This window comes from Brienomyrus brachyistius, unplaced genomic scaffold (assembly GCF_023856365.1).
Source record: "Brienomyrus brachyistius isolate T26 unplaced genomic scaffold, BBRACH_0.4 scaffold63, whole genome shotgun sequence".
NCBI classification, from domain to species: Eukaryota; Metazoa; Chordata; class Actinopteri; order Osteoglossiformes; family Mormyridae; genus Brienomyrus; species Brienomyrus brachyistius.
In genome coordinates, this window is record NW_026042338.1 from 522,903 (window position 1) to 550,401 (window position 27,499).

Sequence of the window (27,499 nt, forward strand, 5' to 3'; positions counted from 1 at the left end):
CAGGCGACAGGACGTGCTGCATCCGTTTATTTCAGGCAGTGATACAGGCGACAGCACGTGCTGCATCCGTTTATTTCAGGCAGTGATACAGGCGACAGCACGTGCTGCATCCGTTTATTTCAGGCAGTGATACAAGCGACAGCACGTGCTGAATCCGTTTATTTCAGGCAGTGATACAGGCGACAGCACGTGCTGCATCCATTTATTTCAGGCAGTGATACAGGCGACAGCACGTGCTGAATCCGTTTATTTCAGGCAGTGATACAGACGACAGCACGTGCTGCATCTGTTTATTTCAGGCAGTGATACAGACGACAGCACGTGCTGAATCCGTTTATTTCAGGCAGTGATACAGGCGACAGCACGTGCTGAATCCGTTTATTTCATGCAGTGATACAGGCGACAGGACGTGCTGCATCCGTTTATTTCAGGCAGTGATACAGGCGACAGCACGTGCTGCATCCGTTTATTTCAGGCAGTGATACAGGCGACAGCACGTGCTGCATCCGTTTATTTCTGGCAGTGATACAGGCGACAGCACGCGCTGCATCCGTTTATTTCAGGCAATGATACAGGCGACAGCACGTGCTGCATTCGTTTATTTCAGGCAGTGATACAGGCGACAGCACGTGCTGCATCCGTTTATTTCAGGCAGTGAATCCTCGGCTACAGTATAAAAATGTATCTGGAATATTGAAAAACATGCTAAAATAAAAACATAGGAATTAAAAACAACACACACCCCATTAAAACAGAATCTTCATGTGCTTATTATAAAGAAAAGGGTCAATATGAGATCTTTGTAAGTGATTTCCGTAACTCTGCAGTTACTCTGTGGTGGCTTGATGATTAGATCCACACTCGTAATTGAAAGATTCCAGGATCGAAACCCCACCCATCCAGGCCCCACTGAGGTACCCTGAGCAACATACCACCCCCAAGCACTGCTCCCCGGGTACTGAATTAGCTGCCCCCTGTGTAACATGTGGGTTAAACGCAGAGAACACATTTTGTTGTTGTCCACTTTGTACGGTGGTGTGTCAATGATGACCGTTAAACACTAAATTCTAATTCCTTCCCTGCCGCAGCTCTCATTTAAAACCCTCATCAACGCCCAGCCACATACACATCCACACTAATGTCCGACTTCATGAAGGACGCTTACTTCCCTGGACTGAGGCAACACCAGCCTCCCCGTCCTCCTCCATAGAAGGGAGAGGATCCGCCCCGCTGTGCCGTACTGACCACAAGCCCCGGCATCAGAGCTCGACCCGCCCCGCTGCCAGTCCTACCGACAACACGGAGCCCCATCTTTCCTACACATTTACCCCCCCTCTCCTCACTGTCTTCACCGGTGACGGGCCACTGCATCCCCCACCTCGAATCGGCTGCCAGTGAAAAAGGTCTCTGTGTTAAACACCCACGCTTCCTATTCCACATTCCCCTCCCCCCATCTGTCTCAGTATCCTTTAAGGGGAATCTGCTCCCATCCGCTCTCCTCTGGATAACCTCCCGGCCAGCAGCAGCCAATCAGATACCTCCTGAGTGTGTCCACCAGGTGACAGAGATACGAGGGTTCAGTGATGCCCAGAAGGAGGAGTATTTCAAGAAGAGATTTAATGATCAGAGCCTGGCCAGCAGGATTATCACACATGTGAAATCATCAAGGAGCCTCTTCATCATGTGCCACATACCTGTGTTCTGCTGGATTTCAGCCACTGTGCTTAAGAGGCTTTTTACTGAGAATGACAGGGGAGAAATTCCAAGGACTCTGACTGAAATGTACACACACTTCCTGATCTTTCAGACAAGTTTAAAAAATGACAAGTATAGGCTACCGACCTCCGCAACCCTGAGTTGGACAAGTTGGTTTAGGAAATTGGTGGTGAGATGGATGAAAAACCATGAAAGTGAGTTTAATAAATCTGGAAAGGAATTCCTTTTAAAACTTGATAAACTGGCTTTTGACAACCTTGAGAAAGGCAATCTCATATTTTATGAGCAAGATCTGTCAGAAAATGACATTGATGTCGCTGAAACTTCAGTTTACTCTGGAGTGTGCACAGAAGTCTTTAAAGAGGAGTATGGGTTGTACCAGGAGAAGGTGTACTGCTTTGTGCATCTGAGCATCCAGGAGTATCTCGCTGCTTTATATGTGTTTCTGTCGAACTCATCAGCTGACCTGCTGGAGACTGCAGTGAATCGGGCATTAAAGAGCAAGAATGGACACTTGGACCTCTACCTCCGCTTCCTCCTGGGCCTCTCAACAGACTCCAGTAAGACTCTGTTACAAAGACTACTGGGGCCGACAAGAATCAGCTCACATACCATTAAGGAAATAGCCCAATATATCAAGGAGAAAATACAGGAGAATTTATCTCCAGAAAGGACCATCAACCTGTTCCACTGTCTGAGTGAATTGGGTGACAATTATCTAGTAGTGGAAGTACAAGAATACCTGAATTCAGGAAGTCTTTCAGCAGAAGATCTCTCACCTGCTCAGTATTCAGCTTTGGCCTTTGTCTTACTGATGTCAGCTGAGAAGCTGGATGTGTTTGATCTGAAGAAATTCATCAGATCAGATAAGGAGCACTGGAGGCTGCTGCCTGTGGTCAAGACATCTAGGACAGCACTGTAAGTGAGGATGTGGAAATGTTTCTTGCTTGACACTTATGCATTAACATTTTAAACAGTTTAAAATAAGTGAAATATACAGTATATTCCTCCTCATGGGTTAAAAACTAGGCTTGATAATCTGGAACCCAGATTTTAGAATGATTGAGGGTAGTAATTTAGTTAAAAAAACAAAAAGTTTCAATTTGCATTACCTTCCATTATGCATCCTAACCTGTTATAGAAACAAAGAGGACTGTTTATCTGTAGGGTTTGTAAATGAAATGATCCTTTATTTGCACAAGAACAGGTGCATTGGAATGCTTCTCTTCTCATTCTCCATGAGAGACACAGTTACAGGTGAGAGCAAGCTTAGGGGTCACAGCACAGGGTCACCTGGCATCCAGCAGCCTTGGAACTGGGAGTTATGGGCCTTGCTCAAGGGCCCACAGACATGTGACTGTTCTGCTGAGCCTCAAACCAGCGATTGTCTGACCACAGGCACAGAGGCTTAGCCTATTGAGCCACACACCAGCCCCACAAACATGGTGTGTGAGTGTTACTGTCAGCAGGTGTGTCCATGTGATGGACCCCAGAGCTGAGAGCTTCCAAAAGGCTGCTGTCTCTGGCTGCTCACTGGCGCCCTCTGCTGGCCTCAGGTGCCCCTGGCTTTGGATGTGACAACAGATCTAGTCTGGCAGTAATAGATTAACACTGTTTTAAGTAAATAATGAAACTATATAAATATAACATTAATTTCCACCTCTTGGATTAATAACCAGGCTGGATTTATTTGGATCCCAGATCTTATATAGACTGAAGGTATCGATGTCATTAAAAAATGCAGATTTTCCAAGACCATCATTTGTGGAATGAACCAGCAAAAGCCAGAATGTTCTAGTTTGCCTTAATACTGGGAAAACTACTCAGAAATTGAAATCATCCTTAGGCCCTTAATGCCAGTCACTGCAGGAGCGCTGGATGCTGGCTGACCCTGTGCCGTAACCTCACACTTCCTCTCACCTGCCTTTGTCTTTTATGAAGAACGAGATGGGATAGGCAAAAAGACAATTCCATGAGAATGAATGAAGTATTACTATTTATAAATATTTCTTTTAAACAAATATGAAATCTGAAAGGATTGGTATTTCTGCGACTAGTGTTTAAACTTGGGGTATCCTGAAATAAAAGAACGGGGCCTGTGTCACACAGCTGGATTTCTTACTTAGCTGAATATCACTGATTCCATGAAGTGGCAGACCATGTAAAGTAACAGAGCAGGGTTGCTGAGTGCTGAGGCACATAGTGCATGAAAGTCACCGATACTCTGCTGAATCAATAACTGCAGAGCTACAGACTTCCTCTGGAGCAAAGACTGTGCACCGTGAGCTTCATGCAATGGGCTTCCATGGCCGAGTAGCTGCATGCAAGCCTCACATCACTAAGCATAATGCCAAGCACTGGATGGACAGCTGTAAAGCACGCTGCCACTAGACTCTGAAGCAGTGTGAATGTGTTCTGTGGAGTGACGGCAGTCTGATGCATGAGTCTGGGTAGATTGGCAGATGCCAGAAGGATGTTTCCTGTCTGACTGCACTGTGCCAGAGATTATGAGCCAGGCCTTCACATCCAGTGTCAGTGCCAGACCTCATAAATGCTCTTCTGAATGAACGGGCAAAGTCCCACAGATACTCCAGAATCTTGTGAGAAAGACTTTCCTGAAAAGTGGCAGCTGCACAGGGGGGACCAGCTCCATATTGATGCCCCTGGATTTAGAAGGGGATGTCATAAAAGCTCCTGTAGGTGTCATGGCCAGGTGTCCCAATACTTTTGTCCATGTAATATATTCTGGTCTGTGTGTGAATAATAACTCGGCTCCTGTTTCAGGCTGAACAGCTGTAATCTCACAGAGAAATGCTGTGAGTCACTGGCTTCAGCTCTCAGATTAAACTCCTCACCCCTGAGAGAGCTGGACCTGAGTGACAATGACCTGCAGGATTCAGGAGTGAAGCTGCTCTCTGCTGGACTGGGGGATTTGCACTGTAAACTGGAGACTCTGAGGTCAGTATTATTGGGTATTCCACACTGTAAACTGTAATTACTGGAAGAAGTTGCATTTATATTAACACTTATACTTGTAATGGTGAGGTGATCTTATTTATCAGAGTGTTTTTGTCTGTCTCTCTGCAGGCTGTCAGGCTGTAGAGTCACAGAAGAAGGCTGTTCTTCCCTGGCTTCAGCTCTGAGGTCAAACCCCTCACACCTGAGAGAGCTGGACCTGAGTTACAATCACCCAGGAGACTCAGGAGTGAAGCTGCTCTCTGCTGTACTGGAGGATCCCAGCTGTAAACTGGAGAAGCTGAAGTGAGTACAGAGTGTTTGTCTGACACCTTACAGATACTTATGCATGTATGTGAATTAGAGGCACCAATAAATAAATGGATACAGCAGTACTATGTCATTCTGCTTCTCCTGTAGTGTGGATCACGGTGGAGAGTGCAGGACCAGACCAGGCCTACAGAAATGTAAGTGTGTTTGCATGTTTTTATTAATAATACCATGAATACTATGTTATGGTTCTATTCACACAGTTGTTGTGATGAGTGTGGCTTTTTACACTGTGTGTAGATGGATTTCCATGTTTGTGTTTAGGTGAGTTTATGTGTGTCATTTAGAACAACATTCAAAAGATAAAAACAAAACAAACATCACCAAAAACGCTTAAAAAAAACAAAAAAACTAACTACCACTCAATGTTTTCACAAGTTTCACAAAGTAGCGTATGCATTTTTGACATAAGACGCTGTACGGCAGTCTGTTTGTAAGTACGAGCTGTCCATCAGTCAGGCGTTCTTAACTCTGGGGGTGTCTGGACCTGAATTCCCGTTTCCTCAGGGGAAGCTGTGCTGTTTTGTGTTGTACAGAAAAATAAAGTACAGACTAAAACACTGCTCTGCCTGATGGTATTAGTGGCTCTTCCTCCTGCCTACAGACTCCTGCCAGCTGATACTGGACCTCAGGACAGCACACAGACGCCTGTCTCTGTCAGAGGGGAACAGGAAGGCGACATGGGGGACAAAGGAGCCATATCCTGATCATCCAGAGAGATTTGACCGCTGTTACCAAGTTCTGTGCAGAGAGAGTCTGACTGGTCGGTGCTATTGGGAGGCTGAGTGGGGTGGAGCTGGAGCCTGGATAGGAGTCACTTATAAAGGAATAAGGAGGAAAGGACAGAGTACTGACTGTGCACTTGGAGCCAATGACAAGTCATGGATTCTGATCTGTGATCCTCACAGTTACTCTGTCCTGCACAATAATAAACAGACTGTCATAACCATAGAGCCTTCAGGCTCCCACAGAGTAGGAGTGTATCTGGACTGGGAGGCTGGTGCTCTGTCCTTCTACAGAGTTTCCCCTGAAGGACTGACCCTCCTGCACAGATTCACCTCCTCATTCACTGAACCCCTCTGTCCAGGGTTTGGGCTTTATATAAACTGCTCAGTATCACTGTGCATGCTGGGATAGCTTACTGTGTGCTGGAGAAATCATTTTTACTGTATCACGCATGTTGCTGGTTCTTCATGGTAACTCTGCTTTTTAACTTGTATAATCCTTTTTTACTCTGAAATGTATGTTAGACAAAAAATAATAATAATAACGGGGTTCAGCAAGCTGAACAAAGATGCAAAATGACAGGTTTTCTCTCTGACTAAAATGAACCAGTAAAGTATAATCCTGATGCGTGGGGGGGCTTTTCCCTTCCCCAGTATGTGCCCATTTTATATATTTATGTCTATATATTGTAATTCCTACCAGGATAAAGGCTTTTTATTGTATCTGATTGATGTCCCGGTTTAGCAGTGCCAAAAGCATAACTGAGTGACATAATTAAATTGCATTCTCTGGTAAATTAAAATAATATATTCACTTTACTACTTACAATTGAATATAATTAATGTAAACATATATAATAATCATTTAACAGGACACATAGCTGTGAAACCAAAAAACGAATATGCAGAGATGTAAACAAACCAAAGCACTTTGGTAGCACACATTAGAATGAAATGTACCTGAAATGTACTTGAAACGGACAGGCTAATTAGCCCACGGCAACCGTCTATCTTTAACTTTAACTTAACTTTACTTCATTTATAACCCAGGCCACTTGTAGCGCTGTTGTAGAGCTTCTGATATTGAAGAGAAAATAATCTGTCATTAAAGATTTAACAAAGCTAAAAATTTACAGTTAATTTATCAACAGTACACAGCTGAACTGTTTGATCTACAGTTACAAAAATCACTGTAAATACAAATTAAAACTAGTAACTGCAGGCAGTGACTGAAGGGTCCAAAGCGTAAGACGTTCGGACAGGTAGGACAATAGAGGAAGAACGGCAGAGAGCAGGAGGACTGACTGACACGAGCAGCGAGGATAGTAAAGAGTCAGACAGAACTGCATAGTCTCGTAACAGGGTGGAGATTGTTAATTGTAGGTCTGACAGGTCAGTAGATGTAGGACAAAACAGGACTGGTTTGGGTGAGATAGTCTGAGTAGTAGGTAGAAATTAGGATGGAGATGGTTTTAGTGTAGGCGTAACAGGTCAGTAGATGTCGGACAGAATGCAGAACCCTCCGGTGGAGTACCTGAGCCCAAAAGAATGTGTGGCTTCTGTCAGATGTAGTAGTATGTAGAAATTGGCACCTGCCTACCTAACGTGGTAAGTGTAGATCTTGCAGGTTTAGCTTAGTTTATAGTACCTGTGTGAATATAAGCTGTCTTAAATATTCATAACAACTGCTTATTTGAGGGAATACTGCTTACACCAGCAGTAATATCATGCTTTTCTTTTTTGTAAGCTGATCTATAAGACATGAGAAGGCCTGAAAAGGTGGAATAGCATTTATGAAACAGTGTACTGAAATCTGCAGTACACACTGCCTATGTTATAAAAGAAGTCTGATGATAATGATAATAATGATAATGAGTGAAATGGCAGGAAAGTGACAGGCAATTAAAAATCTGGATTCAGATGAAGGGAAAGGTAACAATTTTTTGAAGGTTTTATATATCTTGATTTGGGATGACTCACAGAACTTGCAGTACAAAGGATTTTGACCAGTATTATGTCACAGAAATGAGATAAATGTCAGTTTCACTGGTTTTGCAGGTTTGAGACACATGTTACATTGCTGTAGCGCCCCCGTTTGACCTATCGGCACCAAATTTGGAGGGCCCTTTCCCACTACCGCCCTACAGGACATATTGAAGTTTGGTGATGATTGGCTCAGGCAGGCCTGAGATACAGCTGTCTGATTGAAGTGGGCGTGGCACCTGTACGCTCTGGGCATGGCTGGTGGCCGTACCTTACAGAAAGTTTAGGATTTTTTGGATAATTATTTATCAGTACTGCCTAGTTTGTTATCATACAAGAGCAGGGCTGGTACTCAAAAACACCCCCAAACCACTAAAATATACACCACTTTGGAGAAGTGTCCTGTACACCTCCAAGAGTTGAATTGTTATTAAAGAGTTTATGTCATAAAACTGCATATCAAGAAAAAAACCACAGCTCCCTACTCATCAAGATCAGTCAGAACTAAGCCATCGAAACGTCAATGCAAACTACGAAAAAGCTCTAAGGTCCTCTTTGGAGTCTTTCTCATCATGGTGGGTAAATGTGGGACGGCTCTTCTGATCCTCATGACTTCTTGTGCGCATATTAAAATGGGGCAGATATGTGGAGGTGGAGACTCATTGACTTACCCTTTTGTGTAAATCGAACACTATATGAGTTAATATCCATCCATCCATCCATTTTCCAAACCGCTTATCCTACTGGGTTGCGGGGGGTCCAGAGCCTATCCCGGAATCAATGGGCACGAGGCAGGGAACAACCCAGGATGGGGGGCCAGCCCATCGCAGGGCACACTCACACACCAGTCACTCACGCATGCACTCCTATGGGCAATTTAGCAAGTCCAATTAGCCTCAGCATGTTTTTGGACTGTGGGGGGAAACCGGAGTACCTGGAGGAAACCCCACGACGACATGGGGAGAACATGCAAACTCCACACACGTGACCCAGGTGGAGACTCGAACCCGGGTCCCAGAGGTGTGAGGCAACACTGCTGACCACTGCACCACCATGCCACCCCCTGAGTTAATATTAACGGTGTAAAAACAACACTCACTACACACTGTAAAGTGTTACAGGTAACACTGAATGGTGTGAACCCATATAAACACCATGCAGTGTTAATTTAACACTGGCATATTTGCCATGTACAGAAAGCATATGTGCAGACTTAAATTAACACTGCAGTGTTTATATGGTCCACACCAATCAGTGTTAAATTTAACACTCTACAAAGTACAGTGATTGTTTTTGTACAGTGTTAAAATTTATTAACTCTTTTAGTGTTCAATTTACACCATAAACTGTTACATCACTGTGACTACACCTTGTTACAGGTTGCTAGCCGATATGGATGACACACAGGTACAAAATGGGTTGCCCCTATCTGTCCCATGGCACCACCCAATAAGTAAACCTTAGTGATCCACCAATCCCCACATAGGTTACCCCTCAGGAAGCCAAAGCCTCTCAACCAACCATTGACCAGGACACAGGAGCAGATGTCACCAAGATGACCCGCCAAGCTAAGGGCATTACAGCTTTCCTAACACCTTTCTGCACATATTACTCATCACCCATGGCCACAAGGCCAGGACTGGTAATCAGTTGGCCTTACATCAACAAAGGTGATGCTACAAGTTGAGTTTAATTCAAATTTAATTGAAATGAATTAGTTCATATAACATATAATTGAACTATGAACTTAGAATTTGTACCTATTCTTAGATAAATGAATTTTGTGTAACCACTTGTCTTAATAAAATTAATTACATCATCAATATTTTTTTTTTGTTTAAGTAGGTAGATTAATATAAATAAATACATTTAATTACAAATAACAATATGTTTATGTAACGTAAAATTCCAGACCTTAAAAATTTAGGTTTAATTTGATTAATTAAAATTTTATTTGATACATACAACAAAGTAAATGTTATTCAAGACCAGAGAGGATTTCTTAAATTTAGCACGTGATTTGCATACTTGAGTTTACTGTTTCATTTTTGCTTTTCTGTGTTGCCGAACCTGTCCCTATCCTCCACACTGCGACGGTTTTGCTTGTTTTATACGTCAATGCAAGAATAATGACAACACTGGAGCAAAGGATCTAAAGGAGAGAATCCCCAAGCTTTTATTTTTGTAACTAGTACCAAGCATGTAAATTGGAACAATTTTATGCCCAACACCCACTTCCCCCATTGGCTTAAAACTTGCCCCAAGGCATACAAACAACACGGTATTTCACCGACGGTAACCGTCACACCTTAAATGAAACTAACTGAAATTATCTCCTACACATTCCCCATAGCACGAAACACAACAACTTTAACGATAACTCATTTAACCCCTAAAACAGACCCAAAACAACCCGAACAAAACTCGGCAGGGGCAGTGCATACTGGAAGTCACCCCCCGTCTCAACTCCGTTACACTGCCCCCACCTCAGCTGTGGATGTCCCCAGACACTTAACCCAACACAAAGCCTGTGAGGTGCCGAGGCCGACGTTACCACCTCCGTGGCAACAGCAACAGCAGGAGAACAAACAGGAGGCTGGGGCTGGGGCTCGTCCTCACCCCGCGCCCCCACCTGAATCACACCCATAGACCGGTAAGGCGCAAGACGGTCCCGGTGTAGAACCACCAACCTCGCCCTTCTGCTCAGCCGCACCAGATAAGTCACCTATGAAAGTTTTTCCAAGACAGTGCAGGGGCCTTCCCAGTGGGACATGAGCTTAGGAGACAGGCCCCTCTTTCTCACAGGACTGTACACCCAAACCATCTCCCCAACCCCAAAGTCCCTGCCCTGGGCACGCACATCATACGCCCGCCGCTGTTTGGAACCAGCCTCTGCCAGCGCCTGGCGGGTGAGCCTATACACCACCCGCAGCCTCTCACGCAGGTGATATAGGTACTCCAAACCCGGCTTACCAGGCACCTCTGGCTCAGGCGGGGAACCGAACACCAAGTCCACAGGCGTCCTCAGCTCTCTCCCGAACATCAGTGCCGCCGGGGTAGATCGTGTTGATTCCTGGACCGCGGTACGGTACGACCACAGCACCAGCGGCAGGTGGCGATCCCAGTCCCTCTGGTGTTGGCTGGTCAACATGGTGAGCTGCGTGGCAAAGGTCTGGTTGTGCTCCACCAGGCCGTCACTCTGCGGGTGCAGAGGGGTGGTGTGGGTCTTCCGCACCCTCAAACGGGCACAGACCTCTCCAAACACTTCCGCTTCACAGTCTCGGCCCTGGTCACTGTGCAATTCCTCCGGGACTCCGAAACGGGAAAACATCTCATCCACCAGAAGGGTAGCCGTAGTCACCGCGCTCTGATCAGGCACCGCATATGCCTCTGGCCACTTGGTAAAATAATCCATGGCCACCAACACATAACGGTTCCCCTTGTCCATCACGGAAAAGGGCCCTAACATGTCCACAGCGACCCACTCCATCGGAGCCCCCACCCGATAATCCTGCAACGGTGCTCTGGAACGCTTCTCCCACGAGAAACGGGTGTTCAAGCGCAATAGTGCCTATGGTTATGCGCACCGCTTTCCTGTCTGACATGGCTACCTTCTGTCCCGTGACCGTAGTAATCCTCCACTCGGAAGTCCCTTGGTCTGAGGCACTCACAGAGTCCGCATCAGACAGTAATCCTTCACAGATTAACGAAATTGTGGACCCGTGTCCACCAACGCACGGCACGACACACCATTCAGTGTACAGTAAACGTATAACCCATTCTGTCCAAAACGCGCACTTAGCCCAACATATGGGAAAGAAAACACAGAGGTGGGCGGCAGGTTCCCCTCCTTGCTGCCCCACCTCAGTTTAACTGCTGCTGGGGTATGTAGTCCACTGGCGTAGAAGCTGGGCCGTAGCGAGCGACGTGCCCTAGCTGCCGCAATGAAAACACCGAGGTGGGCGGCAGGTTCCCCTCCTTGCTGCCCCACCTCAGTTTAACTGCTGCTGGGGTATGTAGTCCACTGGCGTAGAAGCTGGGCCGTAGCGAGCGACGTGCCCTAGCTGCCGCAGCGAAAACAACGAGGTGGGCGGCAGGTTCCCCTCCTTGCTGCCCCACCTCAGTTTAACTGCTGCTGGGGTATGTAGTCCACTGGCGTAGAAGCTGGGCCGTAGCGAGCGACGTGCCCTAGCTGCCGCAGCGAAAACAACGGCGCTGAGCCAGAGCATAGATTCTAAAGGAGAGAATCCCCAAACTTTTATTTTTGCAACTAGCACCGAGCATCTATGGTGAGTATACATATGCCACATACGATACATATTATCATCATATGCCACTCTGAAGACCTGCATTATAAACTTGCAAGACTTTCATTGACTTGAAATCAACATAACACCAAAAGCAAAATACAAGTTCCAAACACATAGTGGTTCAGTATACAGAAAGACAGCCCATAAACCCTCAAAAACAATGAAAGGTAAGCCGAAAGATGCCACAACTTATTACAAAACCTTCAAAGGCTGTAAAGCCCATATTGGTCACAGTCTTTCACATGACGGTCTTGAACTTAATGCCCTTAATTGAGGTGTGGACCAATACAAACACCATGCAGTGTTAATTTAATCAATGCCTTTGCTGTGAACAAATATATTTACGTCATATTGATATATTTATATAATGCCAACAAGTGAGTCAAATTTTCTTTTTTCAGTGATATGACACTTTGCCAATTTATAAATATTTGAGTTATTCTATATTTTAGAACTATTAATGAAAGTACAATGTTTTAAAAAGTAACCACTTTTCAAGGAAAACCAGAATGCTATGATTTTTGTACAAAAAGTATAACTATATTATAACTATATTAATGTAACTATATTATTTCTTTTGAGTTCATCCAAAATAAATAGGCTAATTGGCTGAATAAGAAGTTAATCATTTGCTCAGTTTAGTTGTCTTTTCAACATAGTTTTATGTCTGACAATTACACACGGTGTTAGCATAACTATGTAATTAAAGCTGTATACTGTACATTAGCTGGAGTTGGCTGTATTAACTGATTTTACTCAGGTCAATTGGAATTTATTTGTGAATCCAAAAGTACAGCATTTCCTTCTAATTTAGATGTAATACTAAAATTAGTCATTAAAATGTTGGGCAAACTCAAAAGTGCTACCAATTACTTAAGAATTTTGAACTGGATGGAGGTAATATTTTTTTACAGTATAATGTTAGCATGCCCAGGGGGTGGCCAGTCAGTTGACCTTGGACCCCCAGATATTTTTTTTTCTCCCTACTTGATAATTTTTGGTTTCTCTCCTCCATTGTCATCTGGCTTTCTTTTTCATTCCTTTGTCTTCCCCTTTCCCTGTTTCTGTATTATTCTGTCTTAATGGTGTTGTGACGCGTCACAACACACCTATGTAAAGCACCTTGAGGCGACTCTGTTGTGGAAGGCGCTATAAAAAATAAACTGGATTGAATTGCCCAGTAATACTGACCTCAGTGTCACCAGTTTACATGGAAGATGATTCTTCAGTCCAGCAGAGAGCAGCTTCACTCCTGAGTCCTGCAGGTCATTGTCACTCAGGTCCAGCTCTCTCAGGGGTGAGGAGTTTGATCTGAGAATTGAAGCCAGTGCCTCACAGCATTTCTCTGTGAGTTTGCAATGATGCAACCTGTTATGCAAGAGAAATGAAATTAAAGTGTAATTATACCAAGATTTTAGTCTCTAAAAAATACGGTACTGTGCTTATATATTAAATATTGCCTAGTTTTATGGTCTCAGGTCCCATCCCCGACACTGTGGCATTTGCAACTGATTTGCCAGTGAGTTGGGAAACAATAGAAATATACAAAGTAATGTTTAGTACAGCAGACTGTGTGTGTGTGTGTGTGTGTGTGTGTGTGTGAGCGGTATATCTATCCTTATGGGGACACAATGTCCCCATAGCGTGATAAATATCCATTTTTCTCCCCTATGGGGACCAGGAAACCGGTCCCCATAAGGGAAAACTCTATTTTATAAAAATCAGTGACTGCTATGAAACTTAAATTGTAAAAACTCTTGTATTTTGCTTGGTTACTTATGGTTATGGTTAGGGCAGGGTGGGGGTTAAGGTTGTCATAGTTAGCATTAGCATTTTTCCCATAGAAGTGAATGACCGGGCCCCATAAGGATAGGTATACTCTACATGTGTGAGTGTGTGTGTGTGTTAAAAAAATGGGTGGCATGGTGGCACAGTGGTTAGCACTGCTGGGTTATAAGTTTGTCCAAATTTCTTGAACAAAGATTTTATATAAATAAAATCATGGCTTGAAAAAACAGTTAAATCTTAATGTCGCACAGAGTGAGCTTAATGTTATTACTTTACAGTGTGGATTTTTCAGTCCATCAGAAGGCAGTTCTACTCCAGAATCATGAATTTTATTGTCACTCAGGTGCAGTTCTCTCAACTGGGGGGAGCCTGAGGTGACAGATGAGGCCAGCGCTTCGCAGCATCTCACTGTCAGTTTACAGTTGTTCAACCTTTAAAGGATATAATATTGAAACCCACTAAATCTCACTTCAAATCAGCTTCAGTCTCTATATTATCAACATGAAAAAACAAACATATACAGATGTAGCCACTTGAATTTTCCCCTGTTCCCATGATGGGGCCTTGGCTGGTCCTTGGCTGGTCCTTGGCTGGCCCCTGCTGGGTTCTGGGTGGGACCTTGACTGTAATGAGATCCCCCCACGATGATGTAATGAACAAGGGGGCCGGCATGATCCATATATCTTGTGAAGTGCACCAGTCCCTCCTACAGCATAGCAACATGATGCTGCCACCTCCATACTTCATAGTTCTTCATAGGCTTGCAAGCTTCACCATTTTTTCCTCCAAATATACCATTATGGCCAAACAGTTCAATTTTCAGTTCCATGAGACCACAGGACATATCTCCAAAAATTAATATCTGTGTCCTGATGTGCAGTTACAAACTGTAGTCTGACTTTTTATGGTGGTTTTGAAGCAATGGCTTCCTCCTTACCGAGTGGCCTTTCAGGTCATGTTATTACAGGACTCATTTTACTGTGGATAATTATGCTATCTTACCAGTGTCAGCTAGCACCTTCACAAAGTCTTTTGCTGTTGTCTTGAGGTTGACTTGTACATTTCACACCAAAACACGTTCATTTTTGGGACTTGGAATCCATCTCCTTCTTGATCAGTATGACAGCTGCATACTGCCAAGGTTTTTCATACTTGCATATTATTGTTTGGACTTAATAAAGATTAACACTGTAAAAACAACACTCACTGCACACTGTAAAGTGTTAAAGGTAACATTCAATGGTGTGGACCCATTTAAACACCATGTAGTGTTAATTTAACACTGGTACATTTGCTGTGTAGGTGAACACATCACTGTACCCTGAATTTGCAGAAAGTCATCCTGGAACATCAAATATTTTTGGTAAGGACACCTGGAATAAAGGAAAGTAAAAAGGCTGAATGTGGCACATTAGATTTTTGTAAATTATAATGCAGTCCATTTAAACCAGCTTCATGAGGAATATTTGTATGAAGATTAGTAACATTTATTGTACATAAAACCTCCACAGAATTCACCTCACTGAATTCATCCAATTTTTGTGAAAGATCAGAGGTGTCTTTGAATAAAAAAGGGCAGGTGATGAATCTTTGATATGATAATCAACAAACTGGGACAGTGACTCAGTCATGCACTCATTGCCAGATATAATATGACGGCCAGGTGGATTAACCAAACTTTTGTGAATTTAGGCAGAGTATAAATAACTGGTCTGATCAGATGTTTCTGGAACAGATAGTTATACTCATTATGGTCAATGCGGCCATCTCAACAAGCTATTTTTAACTTGGATTTTATCTCATCAAGAAATTTGAAGGTTGGATCAGAGGACAGGCACTTGTATGTAGTGTCATCTCCATGCTGTCTCTCAGTTCTGCCCTGCCCAGTTCGAGGAACTGTTGGAGAAGTGTGAGACCAGCCTGCAGGTCTACAAGATGGAAAGTCAGCAGAAGAAAATGGAAAAATACCAGACACTGGATTACCAGACCGACAAGCTGGCGTATGCTGGCATGATGGTACGTATTTCCCGTTACTGCCATGTTGCAGTGGGGATGGCAATTAAGGGAATGTGGTGCCTCACATCTTGCATCCGGTGGGAAACCATCAGTCACTGTAGGCCGCATGCACAGAGTTTTACTCTCTCAAGTTAAACCTTAGTTCACTTTTTAAATTTAATCACTTGCTTTTGGCATTCATTTATGCATTCATTTATGGTAGTTTGCGTTCAATTATCCTTTCCCCATGTTTTAGTAGGGGTGAGAAAGATCATAGCCATTTGCTAATTAGCTTGTCGGTTTTCAGGTATGAAAGTTCACTGGATTAGCTGGGATAGATTTATTCCTGCTTGTTGTATTTTAGTCATTGAATGTAATGTGTGCTACTAATGTGATTTTTTTCGTATGTTTCCAACTCTATAGTTTTTTTATTTTTGCTTTCACAGCAATGTCTCCTGCTAAACGGTCATTATGTATGGTGATTTAATGTAATTAGCTGTGTTCAGTTGTAAGAAGTAAAGTGATTTTAATGTAATTCACCAGAATGCCGTTTAATTATGATACTCAGGCACTGGTTAAGCAGGACATTAATAGGATAGAACAGAAAGACTTTACTGTCATTATACAGTTAGTAAATATAATATATAGACATAAATATATATATAATGTGCATTACGTTTTAGTCAGAGTGAAAAACAGTTATTTTGCATGTTTGTTCAACTCCCTGAACCCCGTCATTTATTTCTGTCAAACATACATTTCAGAGTAAAAAGGTTTATACAGGTTAAAAATCAGAGATTTACAGTGGAGAAGCAGTAACATAGCGCACAGTGGAACAGTAAAAATGTTTCCTCTTTATGCAGTGAGCTATCCCAGCGTCAGCGACACTGTGCAGTCTGTATTATAAGCCCCAAACCCTGGATAGAGGGGCTCAGTGAATGAGGAGGTGAATCTGTACAGGGGGGTCAGTCCATCAGAGGAGACTCTGTAGAAGGTCAGAGCACCAGCCTCCCAGTCCAGATACACTCCTACTCTACAGGAACCTGAGGGCTGTATGGGTATGAGAGTCTGTTCCTTATTGTGCCAGACAGAGTAACTGACAGGATTACAGCACAGACTCCATGACTTGCCATTGCATCCAAGCAAACAGTCATCACTCCCTCCTTTCCTCCCGATACCTTTATAAGTCACTCCTATCCGAACTTCATCTCCTTCCCACTCAGCCTCCCAGTAACAGCGGCCAGTCAGACTCTCTCTGCACAGAACTTGGTCCCACCAGTCAGATCTCTCTGGATGATCAGGATATGGCTGCTCCTCAGCCCCCCACTCATGTGTCACCTTCCTGTTCCCCTCTGACAGAGAAAGGCGTCTGTGTGCTGTGTTGGGGTCCAGCGTCAGCTGGCAGAAGTCTGTAGGCAGGAGGAAAAGCCTAATTAATACTGTCAGGCAGAGCAGCACTTTAGCCGGTACTTTATTCTTCTGTACAACACATATACAATGGTATGTAATAACGAAAACACGAGCTACTTTGTGACGCGGTTCGTCAGCTCAAGGTACAGTACAATACCATATTTACTTTTATTTTTATTGCATAATAATTATTATTACTCATTATCATTATTATGTGCCGCCTTTATTTTTCCGATTTACCTACAAGCTCGATCTAAAGACAGACATCGGGAACGGATCTCATCCGTAACGTGCGACCTGCCTGTATGTGAAATACCTCAGAAATACCTCTTCCCAGCGGGAAGAGCCGCAAAAACGCTGCACGTGCTAAACTAACGGCTTATACAGATGAAAATTACAAAATAACCTCATCATCACATGTACTCACCACAAACATATTTAGAACAATTATGGGAATGCAGTCGTAAAGTAATAAAAATGGTATTTTGGTGATGTTTTGAATCTTATCTAAAATAATATATATATAGAAACTCACCAAAACACAAACATGGAAATGTATCTGCATACAGTGCAAAACACACACTCAGCACAATGACTGTATGAATACATTTATACTGTAGTATTATTTAGTAGTAATAATAGTAGTATTAATAGTAGTAATTACGAATAAAAACATGCAAAGACACTTACATTTCTGTAAGCCTGGTCTGGTCCTGCACTCTCCACCATGATCCACACTATAGGAGAAGCAGAATGACATAGTACTGCTGTATCCATTTATTAATTGGTGCCTCTTCTTCACATACATGCATAAGTATCTGTAGCGTGTCAGACACACACTCTGTACTCACTTCAGCTTCTCCAGTTTACAGCTGGGATCCTCCAGTACAGCAGAGAGCAGCTTGACCCCTGAGTCTCCTGGGTGATTGTAGCTCAGGTCCAGGTCTCTCAGGTGTGAGGGGTTTGACCTCAGAGCTGAAGCCAGGGAAGAACAGCCTTCTTCTGTGACTCTACAGCCTGACAGCCTGCAGAGAGAGAGACAAAAACACTCTGATAAATAAGATCACCTCAACAATACAAGTATTAGTTTTAAGTAAATGTGACTACTTTCGTGTACTGTGACTCCTTTCAATAATTACAGTTTACAATCTTGAATACCCAGTAATACTGACCTCAGTATCTTCAGTTTACAGTGTGAATCCCCCAGTCCAGCAGAGAGCAGCTTCACTCCTGAATCCTGCAGGTCATTGTCACTCAAGTTCAACTCTCTCAAGTGTGAGAGGTTTGATCTGAGAGCTGAAGCCAGCGCCTCACAGCATTCCTCTGTGAGTTCACACCAGTCCACCCTTATGAAAATGAAACATTTATAAAACTTCTTATTCTATTGGTGCACTGTATATTAAATTAAAGTGAGCCATCACAGCGATGACAAGAGATTTTTATATAGCAGTGAATTTATTGTACAGCACATAAAAAGCATATTAACAGTCACCCTGGTTTTGATTTACCCCTGAAATAAACACTGGCCGTTTGGGGGTGTTCACTGCAACCCTGTGTCTCCTGCCTCCTTACCCACCACAGGGGACTAAACTGGGATAGATTAACCTTCACATCCAAAACCATGATCAGAACAGAACTGGGAAACACCACCATCTTACTGCCTAGGAGAATCACTGACGATCCCCCCATAGAGAGGGGGGTACAGAGTCTGCTATGTTCTGGCTGTGAAAACACTGGCAGCAAAGTGAATATGTCTATAGTGGATGTCAAAGGTTTACACACCCCTATTATATCTGGAGTCTGACCTACAGCTTATCAATTTTCTTGAAATAGTTTCTCTTCTTTTCCACACAAACATAAAGAATATTGTTTGTTTTCATTTCAGCCTTTACATACAAAGAAGGTGGCATTTCAGCAAATGCAGATATATGATTTAACTAAGCAATGTGAAAATTATACGTGAATCCTCCAGTAACATATTCAGACCAATGAAATAGCTTCCACTGCGGTCATCAGCCATCTTTCCGCCAGCTGTCCCCAAACTGACTAGTTACTCTGAAAGGAGGAGATGTGAACATCCCCGGCAGCCAATGCAGGCCTGTCAGGCTGTGATAGTTCTCGTTCCAGCCTGGCTGATGTATGGCTTGGTTAATATTTAAATTGAACAAATTGCTAAGTTAAAAGTAAAATAGAACAAAATATATGGATGCAACACAACTTACAGGAAATCTGTTTGAGGGGCCTTAGCATACAGACATTTTAAACGCTGTGGCCCAGTACAGTGAGATCTGATTACAGGAGAGATTCATCTCTCACACTGCAGCTGACAGGCGGCTGATGTGACACAGGAAGGTGCCCATGCAGCAGGTACCCAAAATAAAGGAGTATTTTATTTGGTGTAATTCCACCTGAGGAAATGTGATTTAGCTTCCTCTGCTAAGAAACTGTGAAAAGTCCAGCCCATACATGACACCAGAGCATATTATACTATTTTCTGGGAAAAAAAAGCTGAAATCAATACCTGCTTATTGGGAATGAAATGGTGTGACTGCAGTGGTTCGCTTATGTGATTTGCCTTGTAGCCATCACATTTTGTACTAAAGTACCAGATCAGTGTTTGAACTGTCAAATAGGACTGACCTCAGTATCTCCAGTTTACAGTGTGGAATACCCAGTTATACTGACCTCAGTATCTCCAGTTTACAGTGTGGAATACCCAGTTATACTGACCTCAGTATCTCCAGTTTACAGTGTGGAATACCCAGTTATACTGACCTCAGTATCTCCAGTTTACAGTGTGGAATACCCAGTTATACTGACCTCAGTATCTCCAGTTTACAGTGTGGAATACCCAGTTATACTGACCTCAGTATCTCCAGTTTACAGTGTGGAATACCCAGTTATACTGACCTCAGTATCTCCAGTTTACAGTGTGGAATACCCAGTTATACTCACCTCAGTATCTCCAGTTTACAGTGTGGAATACCCAGTTATACTGACCTCAGTATCTCCAGTTTACAGTGTGGAATACCCAGTTATACTGACCTCAGTATCTCCAGTTTACAGTGTAAGTCCCCCAGTGCAGCAGAGAGCAGCTTCACTCCTGAATCCTGCAGGTCATTGTTACTCAGGTCCAGCTCTCTCAGGGGTGAGGAGTTTGATCTGAGAGCTGAAGCCAGTGCCTCACAGCATTTCTTTGTGAGATTACAGCTCTTCAGCCTGGAAATGACAACATGTTAAGACACAACGACATACATAGCCTGCAGATTGTTAATAGTCATGTGTACTATTAACAATGTATGTGAAAATACTATGTGAAAATTATATGTCAATTCTCCCATAACACAGTCAGACCAATGAAATAACTTCCATTACAGTTGACAGCCATCTTTTTGCCAGCTGTCCCCAAAGTGACTAGTAAATCTGAATGAAAGGAGGAGATGTGAACATCCCCAGCAGCTAATGCAGGCCTGTCAGGCTGTGTTAGGCCTCCTTACAGACTGGGTGATACATGGCGTATTTTATGTTAAAACCACTAAAAGTAAAATAGAACAAAACATATGGATACAACACAATTTAGAATAAGTCTGTTTGAGAAACCTTAGCACATGAACATTTTCAATACTGTGGTGCACACAGATCTGTACAGTGCAGTGAGAGCTGATTACAGGAGAGATTCATCTCTCATAGCTGACAGGCAGCTGATGTTACACAGGAAGGTGCCCATGCAGCAGGTCCCCAAAATAAAAGGATGTATTATTGGGTGAATTATTTAAAAACAGGGTAATGGTATTCTGTGATTCTTTGATATAAAGTGTTGTATAGTATTAAGATATTGGTACAGGGCAAGATTGGACAGCTTGCATTCAGGATCAGCTGATTTACTCACTGAGCCATTCTGTGGAGTGTCAGAAAGCACTGTCCTAGAATCCTCAGTGGGGAATACCCAGTAATACTGACCTCAGCATCTCCAGTTTACAGTGTGGAACACCCAGTAATACTGACCTCAGCATCTCCAGTTTACAGTGTGGAATACCCAGTAATACTGACCTCAGTATCTCCAGTTTACAGTGTGGAATACCCAGTAATACTGACCTCAGCATCTCCAGTTTACAGTGTGGAATACCCAGTAATACTGGCCTCAGTATCCCCAGTTTACAGTGTGGAATACCCAGTAATACTGACCTCAGCATCTCCAGTTTACAGTGTGGAATACCCAGTAATACTGACCTCAGCATCTCCAGTTTACAGTGTGGAATACCCAGTAATACTGACCTCAGCATCTCCAGTTTACAGTGTGGAACACCCAGTAATACTGACCTCAGCATCTCCAGTTTTCAGTGGGGAATACCCAGTAATACTGACCTCAGCATCTCCCGTTTTCAGTGGGGAATACCCAGTAATACTGACCTCAGCATCTCCAGTTTACAATGTGGAACACCCAGTAATACTGACCTCAGTATCTCCAGTTTATAGTCTGGAACACCCAGTAATACTGACCTCAGCATCTCCAGTTTATAGTCTGGAACACCCAGTAATACTGACCTCAGCATCTTCAGTTTACAGTGTGGAACACCCAGTAATACTGAACTCAGCATCTCGAGTTTACAGTGTGGAACACCCAGTAATACTGACCTCAGCATCTCTAGTTTACCGTGTGGAAGACCCAGTAATACTGATCTCAGTTTCTGCAGTTTACAGTGTGGAATACCCAGTAATACTGACCTCAGTATCTGCAGTTTACAGTGTGGAACACCCAGTAATACTGATCTCAGTATCTGCCGTTTACAGTGTGGAATACTCAGTAATACTGACCTCAGTATCTCCAGTTAACAGTGGGGAATACCCAGTAATACTGACCTCAGCATTTCCAGTTTACAGTGTGGAACACCCAGTAATACTGACCTCAGTATCTCCAGTTTACAGTGTGGAACTACCAGTAATACTGACCTCAGCATCTCTAGTTTACAATGTGGAACACCCAGCAATAGTGACCTCAGCATCTCCAGCTTACAGTGTGGGATATCCAGTACTACTGACCTCAGCATCTCCAGTTTACAGTGTGAATCCCCCAGTCCAGCAGAGAGCAGCTCCACTCCTGAATCCAGCAGATTATTGTCAGTCAGGTCCAGCTCACTCAGGTGTGAGGAGTTTGATATGAGAGCTGAAGCCAGCGCCTCACAGGATTCCCCTGTGAGATTACAGTTGTTCAACCTGGAAAATAAAACATTTTAAGACACAATACATTGTACTATTAACAATGTATGCGAAATACTATGTTGTCAGCCATCTTTCTGCCAGGTGCCCCCAAACTGACTAGTAAGTCTGAATGAAAGGAGGAGATGTGAACATCCCCACCAGCTAATGCAGGCCTGTCAGGCTGTGTTAGGTCTCGTCCCAGCCTAGCTTGGTTTATATTTAAATTGAACAAATTACTAAGTTAAAAGCAAAATGAAAGCACATATATGGATACAACACAAACATAAGGAATTATGTTTGAGGGACCTTAATATACAGATATTTTAAAGCCTGTGGTCCACACAGATCTGTACAGTACAGTGAGAGCTGATTACAGGAGAGATTCATCTCTCATAGCTGACAGGCAGCTGATGTGACACAGGAAGGTGGCCATGCAGTAGTTACCCAAAATAAAGGGATGTATTATTTGGGGAATTATTTTAAAACAGGGTAGTTTGATTTGTGTTCCTTTGATGTAAAGTGCTTCATAGCATTAAAATATTGGGACAGGCCATGATTGGACAGCTTGCATTCAGGATCAGCTGATTTAATCACTGGGCCATTATGTGGAGTGTCAGAAAGCACTGTCCTTAGTAAAGAATTTAGGGTGTGGAGTACCCAGTAATCTCCAGTTTACAGTGTGGAATGAATACCCAATAACACTGACCCCAATATGTCCAGTTTGCAATGTGGAATACCCAGTCAGACTGACCTCAGTAACTCCAGTTTACAGTGTAAGTCCCCCAGTCCAGCAGAGAGCAGCTTCACTCCTGAATCCTGCAGATCATTGTCACTCAGGTCCAGCTCTCTCAGGGGTGAGGAGTTTGATCTGAGAGCTGAAGCCAGCGCCTCACAGCATTTCACTGTGAGTTTACAGCCATTCAGCCTGAAAAAGGAACTGAGTTATTATTCACACACAGACTGGCATACAGTATATGGACAAAAATATTTGGACACCTGGTCATTACACCTCCAGGAACTTTTATGACACCCCATCCTAAATCCATAGGCATCAATATGGAGTTGGTTCCCCATTTGCAGCCATAACGGCTGCCACTGTTCTGGCTTTGCACAAGATTTTGGAGTGTGTGGAATTTTTGTCAATTCATCCAGAGGAACATTTGTGAGGTCAGGCAATGATGTTGGATGTAAAGTCCTGGCTCATGCAATCTGTTCTAGTTCATCCCAAAGGTGTTCGGTGGGGTTAAGATCAAGGTTCTGTGGGGACAGTCAAGTACTTCCACACAAAACTCACCCAACCATATCATTTATGGACCTTGCTTTGTGCACTAGGGCACAGTCATGCTGGAACAGAAAGGGGCCTTCCTTCCCTTGTCCAAAATGACTTGGTATGCAGAAGCATTAAGTGTTCCCTTACTAGAACTATGGGGCCTAACCCAACCTCTGAAAAACAACCCCATACCATTATCCCATCCATTCATCCATTTTCCAAACCGCTTATCCTACTGGGTCGCGGGAGGTCTGGAGCCTATCCCGGAAGCAATGGGCACGAGGCTGGGAACAACCCAGGATGGGGGGCCAGCCCATCGCAGGGCACACTCACACACCACTCACTCACGCATGCACTCCTATGGGAAATTTAGCAAGTCCAATTAGCCTTAGCATGTTTTTGGACTGTGGGGGGAAACCGGAGTACCCGGAGGAAACCCTATGACGACATGCATGGGGAGAACGTGCAAACTCCACACACATGCGACCCAGGCGGAGATTCGAACCCGGGTCCCAGAGGTGTGAGGCAACAGTGCTAACCACTGCACCACCATGCTGCCCCACCATTATCCCTCCTCCACCAAACTTTACAGTTGGCACAATACAGTCAGGCAGGTAACATTCTCCTGGGATCCACCAAACCCAGACTTGTCCATCAGACTGCCAGTTAGAGAAGCGTGATTTGTCACTCCACAGAACACATTTCCACTGTTTTCGAGTTGAGTGGAAGCATCCGATGTTTGGTTGTACGCTTGGTGATGTGAGGCTTGCATGCACCTGCTTGGCCATGAAAGTTCATTCCATTAAGCTCCCGGCACACAGTTTTTGTACTGGGCTTAATGTTAAAGTTTGGAACTCTGCAGTTACAACAGAGCACTGGAGACTTTAATACACTATGCAGCTCAGCACTTGACCCTGCACAGACCCTGATCTGTTACTTAATTTACAGTAAACCGTGGAATATCTAGCTGGAAAGAAACTGACCTATTGCAAGGGTACCACCCTTGAATTCACTGAGTTTTTAGGAATTACCATTTCTTTCACAAATGATTGTAAATTTCACTGCATGGCTAGGTGCTTGATTTTATACACCACTGGCGATGGGTATGAATGAAACACCTGAATTCAAGGTGTCTCCAAATAATTTTGTCCGGATAGTGCATATTCTACACATCAGTGATTGCAGTGATACAAAATTAACATTTTTTTTCCAGCATAATTAGATGGCACAGTGCATAGTTTAAAATTAATTATAGCAAATCTACACAGCAAATTTGCCAGTGTTAAGTTAACACTGCATTGTGTTTATATAATTCTCACCAAACTAGTGTTACATTTGATACTTTACAGAGTGCAATGAGTGTTGTTGTATAGTGTTAAATTGAATTAGCTGTTGTAGTGTTCAGTTGACACTTCTTCCCGACTCTTATCTTACTTGTGCTTTAAAGTTGGGATAGAGTCAGAGAAAGAATGTTTTCATTATTAGATTCTTTTTTAAGCATGAAAACAATAGTTTCCTTGCACTAGAATAAGAGAAAACCAATTGAGCCCTCTCACAATCACCTGTGGTATGAGTAAATAAAATGTATGGTACCAATCCACTGTGTAACAGCACTGTGCAAATTGTCATGTGTTCCTTATGATAAGGCCAAAGTAATCAAACTAGCCTCTCAGCAGGAGTGTTAGTGTAAAAGCAGTGCTTATTGACACAGATAATAAAGCTTGTTAGATTGCATAAGATAATTATTTAGCTGGGCCCAGAAGAGGTGAGAGCTCCCCTAGTGGCTACAGGAGTACATTTTCCCCAAAGCAGATATAATGCGTGGTGGCCTTATTGCTTTTAGACCACAACTTGGGTTAGAAGGACAAATCATATTATTTTGCTTATTTAATATTCAGATTTTTATTGGGCTTAAATTTTAGAACATACTGTGTTCTAGGATGGTATGTCATGGTTATTAGTCTCTATCATATTTAAATGCTCTGAAATCTGGGCTTTTTCCCCCTGCTTGAATTGATGTATGTCGGGTGGTCTGAGTAGTATTGGTGGGTGCGTGATCCTAAAAGAATCTGCATTGATTATATCCACGTGACAAATACATACAATGCTGAGGGAAAATAGTTTCGCTCAGATTTGTTCTTCCTTAACCTTTGCTTTGCTATGGCATCTCTCTCCAGGTCCAAAAAACTTCCACAGAAAGCATCAATCATTCATTAGCCTACAAAAGCAAACCCCAGAAAAATCCATTTCTGGGAGTACAGTGATCCCCCGCTATATCACAGTTCAGCTATCGCAACCCTGGTATATCACAATTCAGCTATCGCGCCCCCTCTATATCGCAGTTCAGCTATCGCGCCTCCTCTATATCGCAGTTCAGCTATCGTGCCCCCGCTATAACACTGTTCAGCTATCGCGCCCCCTCTATATCGCAGTTCAGCTATCGCGCCCCCCTCTATATCGCAGTTCAGCTATCGCGCCCCCTCTATATCGTAGTTCAGCTATCGCACCCCCGCTATAACACTGTTCAACTAACGCAACCCCGGTATATCACAATTCAGCTATCGCGCCCCCTCTATATCACAGTTCAGCTATCGCGCCCCCTCTATATCGCAGTTCAGCTATCGCGCCCCCTCTATATCGCAGTTCAGCTATAGCGCCCCCTCTATATCGTAGTTCAGCTATCGCGCCCCCGCTATAACACTGTTCAACTAACGCAACCCCGGTATATCACAATTCAGCTATCGTGCCCCCACTATATCGCGGATTTTTCCCCGATGCCTCACAGTTTGCTGCGTATCGCGTACCTTGTTTGTGGTCCGATTGTTTTTGTTTTGTTCTAAGCCCTACGATGGCTCCCAAGCGTCCTGCATGTTCTAAGCCCTCTGATAGTAGTGAGCCTAAGCGCCAGCACCATTCAGGGGAAGGTAAAGCTCCTGGATATACACACACACACATCTCTCTCTCTCTGTACGTAATGGAATATATAAAAATATGTAGAATATATATATATGCTTTCATCCATCCATTTTCCAAACCGCTTATCCTACTGGGTCGCGGGGGGTCCGGAGCCTATCCCGGAAGCAATGGGCACGAGGCAGGGAACAACCCAGGATGGGGGGGCCAGCCCATCGCAGGGCACACTCATACACCATGCACTCACACAGGCACACCTATGGGCAATTTAGTAACTCCAATTAGCCTTAGCATGTTTTTGGACTGTGGGGGGAAACCAGAGTACCCGGAGGAAACCCTATGACGACATGCATGGGGAGAACATGCAAACTCCACACACATGTAACCCAGGCGGAGACTCGAGCATGGGGGAGGGTTATTTTAAGGCTTTATAATCCAGTCAGGTAATTGTGTTTTTGCTCATGCCATCTTGCTATCCATGAGACACACAGACACAGGTGAGAGGAAGTTGGGGGTCACAGCGCAGGGTTTCCCAGCATCCAGTGGCCCTGCAGTGATTGACATTAAGGGCCTTGCAGAAGTGCCCAACAATGACATCACACTGCCAGCCAGGAGATCTGAACCAGCGGCCTTCCATTCACAGGCACAGCCTGAACCCACAGAGTAGTTGGTTATTACACAAAGGATCGTTATGGAAATCCTGTGTTGTTTAATGACACCACTATACACCATTATAAAATCTGGGTTCCAACAAAATCCAGCCCTGTTATTAATCCAAGAGTGGAAATAAATAATATATTTATACAGCTTCATTATATATTTAATATTATATATGTAAAACATTGTTAATCTATGATTGCCAGACTATGTATGTTGTCATATCCTCAGCCCGGATCAGCTGTGGC

The 27,499-nt window shown here is 43.5% G+C and overlaps 1 protein-coding gene across 5 annotated transcripts in view; it reads right to left on the bottom strand.

The window, feature by feature from the left end:
* LOC125725217 (NACHT, LRR and PYD domains-containing protein 3-like) overlaps nt 1-27,499 on the bottom strand; it is a 457,448-nt gene that overhangs the window by 81,194 nt on the left and 348,755 nt on the right. For 4 of the 5 annotated variants that reach the window (XM_049001941.1, XM_049001939.1, XM_049001942.1 and 1 more), the window contains one exon: nt 18,064-18,237. In XM_049001941.1, the coding sequence (XP_048857898.1) occupies nt 18,064-18,237 (174 nt within the window). Of the gene's footprint in view, nt 1-18,063; nt 18,238-18,384; nt 18,559-20,257; nt 20,432-22,252; nt 22,427-23,162; nt 23,337-27,499 lie in introns of all 5 variants that reach the window. The other variant, XM_049001944.1, reaches the window with a different exon arrangement.